General features: G+C 44.6%; 1 protein-coding gene across 1 annotated transcript in view; it reads left to right on the forward strand.

The window, feature by feature from the left end:
- LAMC1 (laminin, gamma 1 (formerly LAMB2)) overlaps window positions 1-18,206 on the forward strand; it is a 95,165-nt gene that overhangs the window by 60,790 nt on the left and 16,169 nt on the right. Inside the window, 9 exon segments of the mRNA XM_009324652.1 lie at window positions 8,967-9,271; window positions 11,184-11,314; window positions 12,756-12,922; window positions 14,055-14,243; window positions 16,280-16,397; window positions 16,498-16,596; window positions 16,700-16,836; window positions 17,707-17,829; window positions 17,917-18,106. Coding sequence (XP_009322927.1) covers window positions 8,967-9,271; window positions 11,184-11,314; window positions 12,756-12,922; window positions 14,055-14,243; window positions 16,280-16,397; window positions 16,498-16,596; window positions 16,700-16,836; window positions 17,707-17,829; window positions 17,917-18,106 — 1,459 coding nt within the window.

Genomic DNA, 18,206 nt, shown 5'->3' on the forward strand with positions numbered 1-18,206 from the left:
TGCTCAGAGCTCGTATATAGTTGTATCACTTAATTTGTTCTTAATTAGGCTCAACAACGTGAGCTGTGTGTTTTTGATATCTAATTCAGATAGGAGCAAAGCCAGGCGTTAGAGCTGTTCTGGACTATGAGCACATGTGGAGGAGGAGGGGGGAGAGTGGGGAAAGCGCTGCCTTTCAACAGGCAGGGGAAAAGGCTTCAAAATATTATTTAGTAGAAACTAGTGGCTGATTATCATGAGCGATGGAGCCGTTGAACTGGGTCGAGAGGCAGTGCTCTGGTGGGAGCTGGTGTACCTCCCCTCCAGGAGTGCCGGGGCTGGAGCAAGGGGCGTCTGGCGTCTCACCCCCACACGCGGACACCATCCAAAATAACTTTCATGCTGCCTTTGTTCGGGATGTTTTCAACTCTGGTCACTTGGGTTTGCTGAAGTTCTTAAACTGAAGCATTGCATATGCTTTGACTTTAGGTGTGCTAGTTGAAAGCGTGCAAGGGAAAGGCATCAAGCTGCTGGAGGGTGAGGCTCCTGGGAGGGCATGCAGAAGGAAAACAGGCCTCAGGAAAGCCTGTTAACATTCCTGTACTAACTATTCCATTTGCAAAATGCTTTTTATATGAATTTTTTTCTTTTTTTGGTCACAAGTCAGTAAAACCTAGTTGTCCTTTAAATAAATGGTTTTGTAATTCTCACCAGATTATCTGACATTTAAATTTGTTTGCAAGGTACTGTACTACAATCCAATAAACTTATTTTCTTATTAGAAGTCATGTGTTTGCCAATTGGCCAAATATCATATTTAAAGAAGCTGCAATTTCATTTTTGTTTAGCTATTTAAACTTTTGCTTTGAAGTTTGAAAGTAATTTTTAATCTTTTTTTCCAATCATTCTTCCGTCCCCACATCTTCACCTCTGAAAAGATACAGTTGGAGCTGAACATCAGGAATATTCCCTCCTACTGTCAAATTAAAATATGTGAGGGGAAATTAAAATGTAATGTGATTTGCTCATTGTTTTGTCACTTTAAGTTGAATGCTATGAGAATGACTTGATGGGTAAGATTTGTTGCTTTGTTGCGATTCCTTTGGAGATGCTTTCTTACTCAAGAAATGTTCATAAGAGATTTCTTGCCGTGTTGCCGAGAATGCGAAATATCGCATTGTACAATTCAATTGAAAGCTTTTTGGTGAATCTCCTCTGGCCTGCTGCTGCCACCAGCTCTGATCTTCTGGGGGCTGTGGTGGTTGCTTGCTTTGGTTGTTACTCTGACAGCTGTCTCCAACATGAGGAAAAATCCTTGGGAAAACTTAACCTTGCTGGGGCACCAAGGTCCCACAGTGAGTTGGAATGGATGGAAATTGCCACATTTAAAGGGTGGTTATTACTGAAGTCGCTGTTGGTGGTGTCGTTACGGACTATCGGTGATGAAATGATGGCTTCTTGGTAATTGCCATGCGTTCTCCTGCTGGGAATAAAGGCCAAAAGACAGGTTTTTTTGTCGTCTTTATATAAGTAAATTTTTCAGAGCAATATATATTTTTTTTTTTCCTTGGGTAAACCCCCATTTTGAGGGGAGAAAGGGGAGTAACCCCACACTTTTCTGTGCTCCTTCAGTTGGGGGAGTGACTTGGTTTCACCCATAGCAGTTGTGTACAGGTCATGGAGCAGCTTCTGGCCGTTTGATACAAGCAGATGAACTTTCCAAGGATCCCAAACCACTGTAACCCAGATCCCACTCGTCTTGGTGCCAACAGCAGTGTCAGGAGGTAGCTTTGCAATCTAGATATGTGAATGAAATGGAGCCCTCCCCAAAATGGTGCATGGTGCCATGCGTTCTCCTGCTGGGAATAAAGGCCAAAAGACAGGTTTTTTTGTCGTCTTTATATAAGTAAATTTTTCAGAGCAATATATATTTTTTTTTTCCTTGGGTAAACCCCCATTTTGAGGGGAGAAAGGGGAGTAACCCCACACTTTTCTGTGCTCCTTCAGTTGGGGGAGTGACTTGGTTTCACCCATAGCAGTTGTGTACAGGTCATGGAGCAGCTTCTGGCCGTTTGATACAAGCAGATGAACTTTCCAAGGATCCCAAACCACTGTAACCCAGATCCCACTCGTCTTGGTGCCAACAGCAGTGTCAGGAGGTAGCTTTGCAATCTAGATATGTGAATGAAATGGAGCCCTCCCCAAAATGGTGCATGGCGTCCTTGATCATCTGTGATCTGGCTGTGCTTGCCAAGTGTAAAGTGCCTTTTTAAAACGAGCTTTTATCATTTGTGCTGAAAAAGGACTTTGAGGCTTCCTGTGCAGATAGGACTTTTGTGTTGTACATGGGATCTTTCCAGTCCCTAGTGAATAAACACAGCTGGCCGTTTTGGGAAACGGACTTAACATCTTTGCATCAAAGCTGTACAAATAAGGCAGCAAGCTGTACTGAATTACTGGACAACATTTTCTGACTTTTACACTGATTTAGGAGCAATCAAATGAAAAAATGCACTTCTTGTGAGGCTGCCGTTGTGCTGCCTATGCTGCTGAAGGTGAAAGTAAGTCCTCCCCTCCTCCCCCCTTTGGAAACATGACTAGAAAAAGCAGCCTTGATGACTTATCAATGTTGGATTATCATGCAATAATTTACTGGGCAGCCTTTTGCTGTCCGGAGCCGCCCACGCGCACAAGTCAATGGTGCCTTTGTTCAGGAGTGCTGGAAGAATGCATGATCTAATGGAGTGGTGGGAGTTTGCCTTCGTTCCAGTGCACTCAAGGCTGCTCTCATTCCCCCAGTGTCCCAAACCCATTTCCTTCTTCTGTCCCCATCTTAGAAAAAAGCAACCTGTGTTTATATCTCCGTTTGGGCTTTCTTAAAATCCACACGCCTGTCCCTGGTGGAGCCCTGCATGTCAAAATCTTTGATTTGGTGGAGCGTGGTTTATGATGAGATTGCGTTAAAATCCTTCAGATGTTTCTTGTTCATGACATACGTGCCTGAATCTCTAGTCTCTTTAGGTGAGGACAAGCAAATAAACCTAAGGTTTATTATTACCAGTTTGTGTTCCTGTAAGGGCCACCACTCAGCATTTGAGAGCTGTCATCTGTGCTCCTGTGTGGAGTTATTTCCCCAGTGAAGATCATCAGAAAATGGAAATCCTTCATTTTCTTTCTTCAGATGCTGGATATTTCATTTGCTTGTGCAATACCAGTGCTCTCATCTTCCTTCTCCTCCACAAATTTTCCCAGAAAAGCTAGCATGTAGTTGTAAAGGACATTTGCTCTAGAACTACAATAATTTCTTGCTTTCTGTCATAAGTTTGGCTTTTTCATGCACATGTGATGTAAGCGACATAACTTCCCGCTTACATGTCTTGCAGGTGTTGGGCTGTTGTTTAATAAAACTTTTTTATTCCAAAAGAGCAAGTTGCTCAGGATGTTTCTCACTCTCCTCCCCTCCTTATAAACACTGTCCTGTTCTTGTTGCCCATCTGCATGCTGGAAGAACCTGTCCCATTCCACGGCATGGGATAACTCATTCTCCTTAAATATTCCCCTCTCATCTGCAGCCCCTGTGCTCCAGGAGGGAAGCCTCCAGGAGGGTTTCTAGCCTGGGAGGCTGAACAAAATACTACAGTAGCTGAGAACTTGGAGTGGTTGGTTGACTCAAGAAGCAGTGATCAGTCTTGAATTGTGAACTTGCTGGCCTCTGTCTGTTGACACAAATGTTTCCGTCACATGCAATTCTCTGCTTGAATGAGGTTCCAGTATCTATGCCATCCCTTGCACGTCGTGGTAGCATAAGAGTGGGAGATGCTGCCTCCTGCTAGGGCTGGTAGCTCGCTATTTGTCAGAAAGGACCAGATGGCTGTTTGTCTTTGAGCAGCAGAGCAAGTCTGTCTGCTCATAGCTGGCCCAACATTGTGCTGGGTGGTGGGGAGAGTTGAAGGTTCAAGAAAGGCGAAGTTGAGTGTCCTGACTCCTGTAGGAGTCACGACAAGGTGGGTGAACAGCTTGGGGTATGTTCCAGGCTACTAAACTGGGAAAGCTGGCCTTTCTTCCTGGGAATGATTGAGAAACAGGTCAGACAAGAGCAAAAAGAAACGCCAATGGTAGTTGCTTGCTCTCTGTCTTGTCGCTGCAAAATGGAAATGAAATCCAATAAAAAAGTGATAAGTACACTGGTATTTCCTACTGGTTTGTTTTCAATTCTTTTAACCTTTACTTAGAAATAGGTTGTCAGCAGGTACCTGTGTGAAAAAAGCTGCCTTGAAGTAGGAGCCAACCAAAAGAGAAACAGAGCAAAGTTTAACCATGCCGTTACTGCTAAGTGAATTTTGCTGAAAACAAATATGCAAAGGCTTGGTTCTTTGCCCACTACAATCTTCTCGGGTGGATTTTTTTCTTTCCTGGGCAGCAAAACTCAGCGGCTGTGTTTTAGAGCTCACTGCTGGGAGGATGCACCAAGGGATTGCAGAGTGTGCAGAAGAGGTAGCATGGCTTGTTCCCCCATGCAGGGGATGCCGGTGGACCAATAATGAAGGAGGTGAGTGTTGTCTGGGCTTATCTCATCCAGGCATCTGCTCACAATTCAGTGCTTGTAGTCGGCGTGCCAGCTGGTGGGACGTTTTCCTGATGGAAATTATCCATCTGTTCTGAGGGGTCTGAAAACAAGGAGACCTTTTGTGTGTAGGGACGAATTCTTAACTTGGGGGGAAAGGGAGGAGTTTCTAAAGATCTAAATAGCATTTGCTTACATTTTTCCAGTCTATCTTTATGGTTTTCAGCATGGCGCGTTTCCTGGTGGACCTTGGAATACAGAATTGGTCAATAACCCTGCTGAGGAAGGGCTTTAATTGCTGATGATGTCTGGCAGCTGTGGTCAGCCTGACAATGTGAGCAGGTTGTTGGGGGAAGCATCCACTGCATCGAACAATGCTCAATGTTTACGATGCCACTGCTGCTGCCTCTGCAGGCACCCAGACTTGCTCGCTTGTTTGAATCTGTAATTGCGATACTGTCTTGAAGGCTTATATGTGTGCTTGCTTACTTTAGAGAATGATACTACAGAGGTTTCTACATCAGCCTGAATTATCAGAAGGGGCTGGTTATTCTGTCACCTTGTCTCTTGCTGGTGAACAGCTTCATGCCTCAGAAAAGATGCAGTTTTAACATGTGGGGCTCATGACTTTGAGCTCTGGGTGCTTTAAAGGCATGTCAGGTTGCACTGGTCACTAATTACAGTTGTCTTTCTACTGACCAACTTTTGTAACAAACATCTGGTTTTATAACAAACATCTTCCTGCAAAATAGATCTGCCACTTCTCAGTACACAGAGGGAAATATTATCTGATACTTGACACTATCAGAACACTTCTAAGCCAAACTGAGATCAAAATAATTACCAGCTTCTAGGAACAGGAGAACAATAACTTTTTTGTCTTCCAAATTCAACATTTAAAACTGCCTTTCACCTGGTTATTGCTGTTGCCATTTCTCAGTGTAATAGCAGTATGTATTTATTTAGCCCCGCAAGACTTGAAAGCAACCTAGGCGTCTTATCTTTGCTAGAAAAAGGCTCTGCAACCTTGAAGAGCCCTGCTAGCTGCCAGGCTGCTAAGCACAGCTTTTATGTTCAGTATGAACAGGGGGGAAATGCATTTCAACACTGTGTCAGCTGGTCTTGGGTAAACTCTATTGTTCCAGCAGTATTTACCCATGGCAAGCTGATACGGTGCTAGTGCACAGCTGCTCTGTGTGCATTAACTGTGTTCCTGTTTAATGCCATTAACAGGATTTCTCAAGTAGCTATGCTGCCAGCTGAACTAAATGTCTTTTCACCTGTGTTGCTCGGTCTGGAGGGTTTTGAATACATTTTCTTTGGCCTGTGGTGTAAAACTGAAGGTGAAAAAAGGAGGATCCTTTCCATTTAGCACAAGGGACTTCTATGGAAAATGTTTTCGTGCTGCCCAGAGTGCAGTTTGCACGTGTTGTGCTTTTAGCTGAGCTGGAACTTTTTTGCAAGGAGCTGTAGGAGACCTTGTTGGGGAACAGGGACTGTAATCCAGTCATAGTGGAGAGGAAAAAAGAAAAGTTCTTTCTTGGGACGTGCAGACTGTGACCTGGCCTTTCTGCTAGAGCAGAAAGTTGTGTGTTTGTGGAGTGAGAGCACATGCCCGGCCCCCTCTTCATTCCCAGGATTCTTTTGAAGTGTTTCCTCCCCGAAATCATCTTGATGAAGCCTGAATGCAGGGTTTTTGCTTCATGCTAGAGGAATGCAGTACTAGTAGAAGAAAACTAACCCAAGTCGAAGTAGCAGGTTATTCTTAACAATTCACAATTTAATTGAATGATCTTCATGCTGTTGGCTCTTTTTTTTTTTCCTCTTGACTCATCAAATGGCTGTTCTTGCCTGATGTCTTCACTATTTTCACTGGTGATGAAAATTACCCAAAGAAATCTCACCAGGGCAGCGACTTTCAGCTTCATATTTTGTTTTACTTCAGTGTGTGAGCTCAAAGAAAACTTTCTCATGAACCTGATTATGACAGTTTTATTAGTGATAAAACCATGATAGTAGGTCTGGTTTTAGTTTCTGCCCATCCAAGGTGTTTGGTGAAGTTCTTGGACTGGCAAGTTGCAGGTCAAAACACATACTAGGGTCTTCCCGCAGAAGAATGCGGAAGCATTTGCTTCTGGGGCTCCTTGCCTTTATCTGGAAAAGGTGGGGAGTATATCCTGGGTTTGTTTACCATGGCCTGAAAAAGGTATTTGTGCATGTCTGGCCTGTTGGCTTGTGTCTGGTGTACTCACCTTGAGTTTCTGCATGTGTCTGCTTCTTGCCTTGCATTGAGATTCGTATGAAAAATATTTCCAAATAAACAGAAACAGGATTAATCATCTCTTTTTATTGGGCAGCAAGGGGAGGGTAAACCTAAGCTACGTTACAATGTTAAGAGTTGATCCTTTGGAGTTTCTAGCCCTTGTGGAAGCATTTTGGCATTAATATTGTGATTGCTTCTCCCTTATCTGCTGTGTGTAAGGAGATCTTGTTAAATAACTTGACCCCAAACCAAAAGTGAGCTAGTATTGCGTAAGAGCTGCAGATTGTGAATGTCTGGCTTCCAGTCTTGTGCTTAGGTCATCTGTAACCTCATGCATGATAAAACAGTAAAAGGTGTATTGGGGGGTTTGTATCCGTACAACGCCCCAGCTGCCTTGCATGTCACACACACATACTGTACTTCCTGGTAGGTTGGGGTATCGGCAGATTTCTCTGGCTTTAAACACAAGACTGGTCTTTTTCTTATCCTTGGGACATGCAGGCGTGTCTCAGGTGCTGTATGTCTTGATTTTTACTTTAGTTTTTTTCTGGTATGTTGATTTCTGGACTCTTTGCCATGCTTCTCCTGCTACTTTGGTGTTTCTAGCAGCCAGAAAGGACAAAGGTTCCTCCCTTGTGTTGGCTGGGCTCAGGGTGTGATGTGCCTAATGCAGGCTGGTCCCAGTGTAACTGGTGGGTGGCCTGCGAGCGAGAACTGTGGTTCATGACCTGATGCATTGCAATCAGGTTTTGCATGTGTGCTTTGAGAGGCACACTGTTCTTGTTGCCTGGTGCCGTCTGGTCTGTTTTAACTTGTGAAGTGAGCCACTCTTCAGCAGGTGCAAAGCCTCATGTTAAAATTTAACACGGTGGAGTTAATTCATTTTACAAGTTGAGATTAAATCTGTGTGACTTCTATGGGCGGAGAAAACCTGTTTCTCAATCAGTTGAAACTCTTCTAGTAGCTTTTTTTTTTTCTTGGTCAATGAAGGGACCAGTGACGGCTGCAACCTCTGCTTATTAGAGTGTTTTCCTTGGAGGTGGTGGGAGTGTAAAAGAGCGTCTCCCAGGGATTAAACGCCCGAGGTTTTGTTCCAGACAAACCTCACATTGTTTTAGCAAGTTCCCTACGTGCTCCAGGGTGTCTTGATCATACACAGTGTGCTCGCCAAGGTGGAGCAAGAACAGCTGGTGTGCAGCTGTATGCCGCCTCCTGGGAATGTGCCCCTCGGCTGGCAGGGACGGCGGAGGAAGGTGGCTGGAGCGTGCTGTGGTCCTTTTCCACTAATGGGTTTTCTCAAGGGTGTGAAGCTTCTGGGCGGTTGGTTTACGTGCATGGGGGTAGATGGTCAAGTCACTGGAGGAGAATCCATGAGGGAGGATGATCTGCTGATTGCCACAAACCTGTTAGGAGATGAATAGAGGGCAGGGAGGTGGGTTTACATTTATCCTCCTAGGAGAGGGCGAACATGGATAGCTTGTAAGTCATTGCACTTTGATCTGAAAAGTGTCTTGGTGACTTTAATCATATGGTCTGGGAAACTTAAACCTTGTTTCATCTTTCCCAGGGAATGAGTAGAAGAGGGTGTACTCAGTAGTTCACTGTTGGAGGAAAGGCTTCATGAGTAGTAGAAAGAGTTTGGGATATTGTTTATTTAAGGAAGAAGCAGAGGTAAAAAATAGGCTCTACAGTGTGACTCTTACCTCTCTGGTTAATATTGTTTCTCCCATACATGTATTTGGAAGAAATATTATAAAATGGCATGGTTAACTTGGTCTTGGCCTTAAATACACACAAACTGTTTGTGGTTCTGATGTAATATATCATCTGTTGGGGTAAAGACACTGTTGGTGATGTCTGCAGAAGAGAATTGCGGCTTGTGAGATTGTGTTTGGTTGCACAGAAGTCTGTAGGTCTGTTTATTTATCTGCTCAGACTGCCCTCAACTTCTGCCTTCGGTTCCTTCACCTTGTCTTTGCTGGGAGATGCAGTACATTGGACTGGAGGAGATACTTCTGGTGCTACTGGACACTGCTCATCCTGCTGGATGGTACTAGAAGAGATGCTTCTTCTAAAGAGAGAACTGCAGTGCAGCTCTTCCCATTCTTTTTGTTTTAAGTTGTATGAGTCTTTCTCATGTCTGTGTTCTCTCATCCGCAGGAAAGGCCTTTGACATCACGTACGTGCGTCTGAAGTTTCACACCAGTCGGCCGGAGAGCTTTGCGATCTACAAACGCACCAGGGAAGATGGCCCGTGGGTGCCCTACCAGTATTACAGTGGCTCCTGTGAGAGCACGTATCACAAAGTCAATCGGGGCTTTATTCGGACTGGGGAGGATGAGCAGCAGGCGCTCTGTACGGATGAGTTCAGTGACATTTCCCCTCTCACTGGGGGCAATGTGGCGTTCTCGACACTGGAGGGGCGTCCCAGTGCCTATAACTTTGACAACAGCCCTGTGCTACAGGTATGTGAACAGGACTAAGTCAATCAGGTGGTCTGAGTTGAGTCTGTTTAGTTATTGTGGATGGTGGCTTTGTGCCAACTGTGGGCTGCACTACAGCCCTTATTCATACTGAAAGGCCCTTGCACAGGTAAGTTGGGATGGACAAACCAAAGAGATGCTTTTGAAGGAGGAGTTGAACTCTTAACTCTATTGTTAATAAGTTTATGGTACAAAAAGCAAAATCGGTGGCATTAAGGATGATATTAGGCATCATGGAAGTCTTTAGAGGATGGATGCAAATCTCTACCTACTTAGAAAGTAGCTGTGGGCATTTTGCTGTTGTTTCAGATATAAGGACAGAAGAAGGTAAAGCCTAAGTCAAATGAATATTTGAGGCATCTGCATCTATATTTTGAGCACAAAAAAATTAAGATATGTGAGATTCTTCTAAACAAATAAAGGGTTATTGGAAACCCTAACCTGTTCTTCTACATGTGTGTTGAGGTGGGGGAGCTTGATTTTATCCACACTGCACTGTATTTGGTTTCTCTTACAAGTAGCTTGGGGAGGGGGTTCGGTCAGGAGGTTTTTTTGTTGTTACCATTCACAACGCCGGTTGGGCAGTGGTCAGGAGCATACTGGGAGCACCAGTTTGTCCAGTTTACTTGCCACTTTCTGTATGCTGCTTGATGACTTCTCCAGCTTATATTGCAACAAGGAGCTAAAGCTGTGCGGTTTGCCCCATCGGTGCTCGTCTCCTTCCTTTTGGAGCTGTGATGCCGCTTCTTCTGTTTCGTCTTAGAGTAGCAGGAACAGACTGAGACACAATCCCTAGCCAGCGGGCAGGAAAGCAGAATCTGGTGGGGCTTGCTTCTGCAAACGAAAATAAAGATTAGTGGGAAAGGGAAAAGAACTCCTGAAATGGAAAAGAACCAGTTTGGCCACCTTGTTGGTGTAGCTAGCCCTTGCAGAGAACAGGGTCTAATCGTTAAGGTGAATGGAGAGATTTCAAGTTACTGATATGGTGTATAATTTTCCGATAAACTTCTCTATGTAAAGAATAGAGACCTGACCGCCAGTTTCCTAAAATATGTAAAAACCTGTGGTGTTGCTTTTCAGAACTGAAGTGAATGTGTATTTTGTGCTCAGCATTTCCATGCGTTTATGCCAGTGTTTGTAATTCAGCAAATCTTACTGTATTAGCTAAGCAGCAATGCAGTTGCAGTGCAGTTGTACATACAAGGATGTTTTTCCTGTTTTTATGGTGTTGGAAGCAAAATGGCTTTACAAAAGCTGTAATAAAAACAAGGAGGTACTAACGACAGTGACTGGCTGAAGGTGATGTGAAATTTGGGGACAGGCTACATTTGCTGGCTGTTGCTGGAGGAGGGTAGGGTAGTGTGTTGAAGATGCTGTGTAAATATTATGAAAAGCTCTTGTGTTGTAAGTCAGATCTGCCTGTCTGTTTTTCTTCCTCAGCCTCCCCCAGCCTCATTCATCTGTCTGTGACTTTTTGTCTGGTGGGGTATGTCTGCAGACAAGTGTACCCTAAAGATTTTCCCGTTGGTGCTGTATAGCTTTGCAGGAAAACTGCAGTCAGATAGATACGTACAATTAGCAAGCTCGCGTAATTGCCTGCACTGCACTTCTTGCTGGAGAGGTTACCCACTGCTTCCCAGCTGAGAGCCATCAAGATGTGAAGAGGCATTGGAAAGGGTACCCAGAGAGGAGCAGGGTCCGGAAAACACATTTGAACGACGAGGATGCGGTGTAAGGCCTCTCGCGCAGGGATGTGTAAGCTTCTGAGGTGCAGAGGGGAAAATGATGAGGAAGGAACGTGCTGATTGATGAATGACTTTGTAAATACATTTGCTAATGATACAGCACTGGGGGGGATGTTTGTTTAATCTGATGGGATTTCTGTCCGCTCTAGGAATGGGTGACGGCTACAGATATTAGAGTGACCCTCAACCGTCTGAACACATTTGGAGATGAAGTTTTCAATGACCCAAAAGTTCTCAAGTCTTATTACTATGCTATTTCTGATTTTGCTGTGGGTGGTAGGTGAGTAGACAACAAACCTCTGTACTTACTTAAAGCTTTTGGTCAGGATTACTATAGCGCTTTAAAGATTGTGATTATACTCGCATGGTACCATTAGGCTCCGGTCTTTATTAACTGTCCTAAAGCAAAAAAGCAGTAGAATGAATCTTATGAAGCTTGCAAATACTATGTATAACATCTTGTGGCTATAATTTCAGGGCAGACAGAGATCGAATTTCTTTTTTTTCCTTGATTAGATCAAATGTTAAGTGATTTGGGAGGGCAGAGAGTGAAAAGAGTGACAAAAATGTAAAACAAAAGAAAAAAACCCCAACTTTTTCCTACCCTGTGCTTTGTGTTTTAATGTGTTATTAATTGTTTTCTGTCTTCATCTGTAGCCTAGAATAACAGTAAGTAGAAAATCCCAATGTCTCTGCTTCACATATATTTCGGGAGCTATCTCCTGTGAAGATCTGAAGCATTGTACAATACCGGGGTTGTCCGTTCCTTTTGCTAAAGCGTATTGCAGAATGCTTAAATCATAAGTTGTTGACGATAAAATGTTTTCATAAACAGAGCTGAGACCAGTGCAGTGTTTTGGACTGTTTGCAGAGAGCAGTCCTGGGACCGGGATTTGACAACATGGGGATTTGCACTAGCTGCACCACCAGTCTGTGGAGGTCCCTGGGCTTCTGTATTAGTCACCTTTGTGCTATTTAATTTCTTACTGATACAAGCACGTGGCCAGCATGCATGCCTTTTCCTGGACTCTCATGAGAGAGAAGCTATGGAGAATATACTAACCTAAAGCCAACAAAATCTTTGCTTCTCCTATTCAGCTTATTCTGTTTTAGTGACAGACTGCGAAGCCGTTAATGTTCTCACGTTTCTAAATGCCTACCTTGAGCATGCTACACCTATTTGTTTCATAGAATGTTTTGGGTTGGAAGGGACCTTCAAAGATGATCCAGTCCGTTGTTTCTGGCCTGCCCCCCCTCCCTGCCGTGGGCAGGGACATCTTTCACTAGATCAGGTTGCCCAAAGCCCCATCCAACGTGATCTTGAACACTTCCAGTGGTGGGGCATCCACAACTTCCCCGGGCAATCTGTTCCAGTGTCTTACCACTCTCGTAAAACATTCCTTCCTTATGTCCAAGCTAAACCTACCCTCTTTCAGTCTAAAATCATTGCCCCTTGTCCTGTCACTACAGGCCCTGGTAGAAAGTCTCTCCATCTTTCTTGTAACCCCCTTTAGATACTGAAAGACCTCAATAAGGTCTTTCTGGAGTCTCCTCTTCTCCAGGCTGAACAACAGCAGTTGCATTCTCAATTTTGTTGTGACCATCTACCTTCGAATTTGTCTCGTCTCAGATTTTCAGATCTGGGCTTTGTTTTTGGGATTGCTCTGTGAGTGACCTGGATCCCTGGAGTTTAAATACCTGTTCCTTGTCTTGTTAACCAGATGCAAATGTAATGGGCATGCAAGCGAATGCGTGAAGAATGAGCTTGGGAAGCTGGTCTGCAACTGCAAACACAACACCTTCGGGGTCGACTGTGAAAAATGTCTTCCTTTCTTCAATGACCGTCCGTGGAGGAGAGCGACAGCAGAGAGCGCCAATGAATGCTTGCGTATGTGTGGCCATGCTTGATGGGAAAAACCTCTTGGGCTTGCATCCCCTGCCTCTGTTGGCATCCAGAAGCTGGCCTTGCATGGTTTTAGGTTTCTCAGTTGCAGTTAGCCAGTGTTAAGCACAGTTCTGGTGTTTTTCAGCAGAGATTTTGTGGGACTGCTGGTCATTCCACCCCTATCCTGTAGGAGCTTTCTGGTAGATCCCTAGAAAGGGGCATCTCCTTTCTGGAGAAGGATGGGAGCGACCTTTAGGAAGAGGTGTGCCACAAAAATGTACAGGCTTGTACTTTATGGGACCCATAGAAAAAAAATCTGTATTTAGTATGCTGGAGTATAACTGCCCTTTAAAAAGCTCCTCATTTAGCATCTGCTGACTTCCTTTTGTATTTGGGTTATTGGTTTTTACAGTTACTTGTTGACTATTTCATCCAATTTTGAGGCGGTTGCAACAGTTCTGGACTGCAAATGTGGATCTCTGTGACAGAACGCCAATTTATTTTGCTTGGTTTTGTGTTGCAGACCACAGCTCCTGGTAGTTTACTTTATGGGGAAGCTTTTTCAGACAGAAAAGCTTTCTTCCTGTCTGACCTCTGTGTGTGTTGATCAGTCCCAGCTGCCTGGTCAAGACCTGTTGCTTCCCTCGACAGGCTGGTGAAACCCCGGGTCTCCTGCTCCCTACGCAGAGGGGATTTGTAATCCAGGGGAGAAATTCTCCTTACAGCTTGGAGTCACCTTCGCTGTTACCTTCTCATGCTTGTTTGCATGATTGAGATTGGTGTTGCTGTGTGGGAGGGCGGCATTTCAGCTGCAAATGGCAGCCTGACGTGGAAGAGAGTGGATTAGAAAATGCTGGTTTTCTTCTGGATGTAGATGAAAGTGGTCTAGAGGAGCTTGTTCCATCGTTACAGCCTTGCTTCCCCCTCCCCATGTTCAACCGCCACAAAAACATGCTTCCCCCTCTTTCTTCTCATTGATGCACAGATGCTTTAGGAGGTCTGTGCATGGGTCTTGGGATGGTTAAAGGCTCTAGCTCCCCTACAACTTAATATTGAGCTTTGCATAGCGGGTTTTGACTGTCAGGGTCAGAGGGCCGCACGTGCTTGTTCACTGATGGTACCCTTTTCTTTGCAGCTTGCGACTGCAATGGGAGGTCGCAGGAGTGCTACTTCGATCCTGAGCTGTACCGCTCGACGGGCCACGGGGGCCACTGCACAGGCTGCTCGGATAACACCGATGGTGCACACTGCGAAAGGTGCAGGGACAGCTTCTATCGCCTGGGGAGCGAGGAGGGATGTCTGCCCTGCAGCTGTAACCCGGTTGGTAAGTAGTGGCAGCAAACGTTTCTGCTTGCAAACTTCCATGCACAAAAGCTGGGTTTTCTTGGCTATGCAGCTAACTGCAAACTACAGGGTAAAAAGAGGGTTTGTTTCTTTGTGTGTTTTTCTTTTCTTTCTTTTTTTTTCCCCATGTAGGAAACGTTTTTTGGGTTGTATTTTGGTTTAAATTATCCTTGGATCTAATTGGGGTTGGGGTAGCAGGGACAGATGGTTCACCTCTGCAGCATTTACTCCTTCAAATCTGTTCTGAAATAGATTTTATTTTGGCTTTTTGGTTGTTGGTTCTCCCCACCCCACCCCCCTTGTGTGTGTGTTACCCTGGACACTCCCAGTACTAAAGAGCTCATTTAAATTCTTAATAAACAAGATGATGTGAGTGGATATTTCTGGAAGTTGTTCATACTGAAGAATTATAGTGAACTTCAGCTGCATCAGTTTCTCCTACTTAGTATCCAAGCACTATAAATACAAAGGAGTGAAACCTTAAACACAAAAGGGGGTGGGGGTGAGAAAAAACAAAGTAAACTCAAAATATGTAGTTAAGCTCCTTTTTAAAAAAAAAAAAAGGAAAAAAATTCTGGCAGGAGAACAAGTCTTTTGTCGTCAAGGGAACCACTTGACCCATATGGAGTGATCCCAGAACTGTACCAGCCCACAGCAAATAAGGGGGAAGGAGACAAAAGGGTAACAGATAGTAAGATATGATGTGAGGTTCCAAAATAGAGTAGCTGGAATAAGTAATTGCTTGCAGCATGCCCTAAAAGCAGCCAGCGAGAGGTCTGCCAGGGTACATCTCCTATCTAATTTTGTCAGAGTTGTACAGTTGTGAAATTTTTGACCAAGAAAGGCCTCTTTCTTTCTCTGTCTGCTCTCCCAGGTCATTGTGTCGGACCTTATTTTAAGAGCGGTGAGGGTTGGTGTCAGCTGAGATGGTCAAGAAGAGTCAGGGAGGTGACTCCTCAGGTCTTTAAGGACAAGTTTCAAAGGGCTTTATAACTTAGCCATCAGCTTGTATCCTGTGGCACACTGGCACCCAGGGCGTATTTGAAGTCCCTGGATTGGTTTAGATTGCTATTTTTTGTCCAAGTACTGTTTTTTTTGAAATAATCATAAGTGGGACTGCAAAGGGGGTTTGAACTTTGGCTGTATATGGTAAAGGTTTTGTGAATTCTGTCCTGTCCATCCTAATCGTCTTATAACTCTTCACTTTGCTATAATCTTCTGGTGTGGACTGAAGTGGAAAGAAGCAACTATTTCTGTATATTAACTTTTCTCCTGATAGTTAACTCTTACAGTGCTGACAACTCCTAGGCTGCTAGCTACACCGGTGCTTGGGAGAAAGCATTTTGTCTGCTGTGGATTAAAGAAACCTGCTGCTGCTTTTTGTGCAAGTCTGCTTGAACAGAGCAGTATTGAGGAAGATGTCCTGTCAAAAATTAGAGTTTTGCTGAAAAGTTTTAGTGTTAATAGTGGCACGCGCAGCCTTGCTCAGAGGAGGCGGTTTAGTCTTCAAATCCAGCTTGGGAATCAAGGGAGGAAATTGGAACGTGAAAGGGAGAGGTCAGGATATCCCCGGGCAAAGGGGAGATGGTGATTAGGGAGAACACCAGGGATTCAGGGAATAAAATCTCAGAAATGGTATATTGCAGGGTAAAACAGGCATGGAATTAAAGAGACATGCAAAGGTAACATTGAGGCGAAACAGGAATAAGGACAAGAATGCATTTTGAAGTTAAAATTATATTTTTTTATATATATAAAAAAAGGTTGCTTAGTAGGAATACTTAAAGCTGAATATAGTTTGGAAGACTAGATAATGATTCCTCTCTCTAGAGCTGCTAGGTGAAAAATCCCTGTGAACTAGAGGCAGTCTTTAGGTAAGCTGTCACTCATTGGCTTGAAGCTATGCTTCCCACTTTCTTTTCCCATATTTCTTGCCCATTTTGTAAAGTTGAATAAATTGCAGGCTAATATAGCTGGGTGGGTGTGCTGAGGTGCCTGTCCCTCCTCTTCCCGCAGGCTCCCTCAGCACGCAGTGCGACAGCTATGGCCAGTGCAGCTGCAAAGCTGGCGTGATGGGCGAGAAGTGTGACCGGTGCCAGCCAGGTTTCCACTCTCTCTCCGAAGCTGGGTGCAGGTAAGGGGGATTGCTGCTCTCTAAAAGAAAAACTAGGTGCCTTTTTAAAGCTTTCTCTGTGTGGCTCATAATGAGTTATCCTCTCTCCTGGCTCTTTCAGGCCCTGTTCTTGCAATCTGGCTGGCAGCACAGGGGAATGCAATGTTGAGACAGGACGGTGTACGTGCAAGGACAATGTTGAAGGCTTCCACTGCGAGAGGTGAGTTTCTCTTCTGTGGCTTTGTTTCAAGAATGAGAAACATTCGAGCGATGGCCTGAGGTAAGTATTAGGGAAATTAATTCTCTTTCCTTCACATCTTCAGATGCAAACCTGGATTTTTCCATCTGGATTCCTCCAATCCAAGGGGCTGTACCCCCTGCTTCTGTTTTGGACACTCTTCAGTTTGCACCAATGCCATCGGCTACAGTATCTACAGCATCACCTCCAGCTTCCAGTTTGGTAAAATTGAGCCTTCCTTTGTATCTTGGATTGCGCTGTAGGCTCAAGTCAGGAGCAATGGAAAAAACCCTGCTCCTTCCTCCCTGTGCAAGATCGCAATCCTTGGGTGGGCAGGTCCGGGATCCTTCTTTTGGAAGTGCTGAGTTACTGCTGAAGTTACTGGGAGCTTCCCAGTCAGCAGCTCATTTGCTCAGCTAAGGAGGAATAAATTCACAGCTCTGGCCTTGGGCACCCAGTGCTAATGTACACCGTGCAGGTGCAAGCAGGAATTGTAAATGTGAACCTTTTGTAGCTTGAGAGAGGTGCTGGCAAGGGGGCATTTTCTTAATTTTAGAATCAAATCAGGAGTTTCTAACTGAGAGGATTATTATCATTTTAGATTTGGTATTTACATGGCTCTGAATAAAACACAGTTGTGTCTTCAATGGGTCTGTAAGCTCAGGAGAAGTCTTTTTTCATATGGTCAGTTTCCTGCGTATGCATGTTTTCATGCTACATGGTCTGAAAAGACCATTTTTTAATTAAAATGCCACTGGAGAACAGTTCGTATGAAGGCTGAAACTCGCAGCAAGTCATAGGGGACTGCAGGTTTTCCCATCCCTGCTTAAGCTCTTTAGAAAAGAAGATTTTGAACAAGTAGTTGTCATAGTGTTCAAAGTTCAGAGGGTTCAAGTCAGCACTCGAGTTAGAGGCTTAAATTGGAAAGATGATGTTTGCTATCTACATTCTTCTGCACAGCTACTTTCTATAGTCTGTACGCTGGCACTAACAGACTTTAGTTATATATGAGCAGTGTGCGGTATGACATGAGAAGTGTGTGCAAAGCTGCGTCTTCAAAGGGCGTTAATTCTTGCACATTTGATTTTTCAGGAGAGGAAGAGTGGCGTGCTGAGCAGCGCGATGGCTCGGAAGTCTTACTTCAGTGGAGTGCGGAGACCCAGGATATCTCTGTTATCTCGGACAGCTACTTCCCCATGTATTTTGTTGCACCACGTAGGTCATTTGAGAAGTGCGGCTTTCTGTGCTACTTGTGCCCTTTCTGTTCTGTCCCCTAACTGTAAGGATTTCTTCCCCTTTCAGGAAAGTTCTTGGGCAACCAGGTTTTGAGTTATGGGCAAAACCTGACCTTCTCCTTCCGTGTGGACAGACGGGACACGCGCCTCTCTGCAGAAGACCTGGTGCTGGAAGGAGCTGGGCTGAGAGTGTCAGTGCCGCTCATTGCCCAGGGCAACCCCTACCCCAGCGAGAACGCACTGATCTACACCTTCAGGTGAGAGGACTCTCCAGGCATGGTGGGAGCAGCTGGGACCTAGCCTATGGTGTCCTTGGCCTCTGAGCTCTTGAGAAAACAAACAGTATTAATTTTAGCT

Source organism: Pygoscelis adeliae, unplaced genomic scaffold (assembly GCF_000699105.1).
Source record: "Pygoscelis adeliae isolate BGI_AS28 unplaced genomic scaffold, ASM69910v1 Scaffold126, whole genome shotgun sequence".
NCBI lineage: Eukaryota > Metazoa > Chordata > Aves > Sphenisciformes > Spheniscidae > Pygoscelis > Pygoscelis adeliae.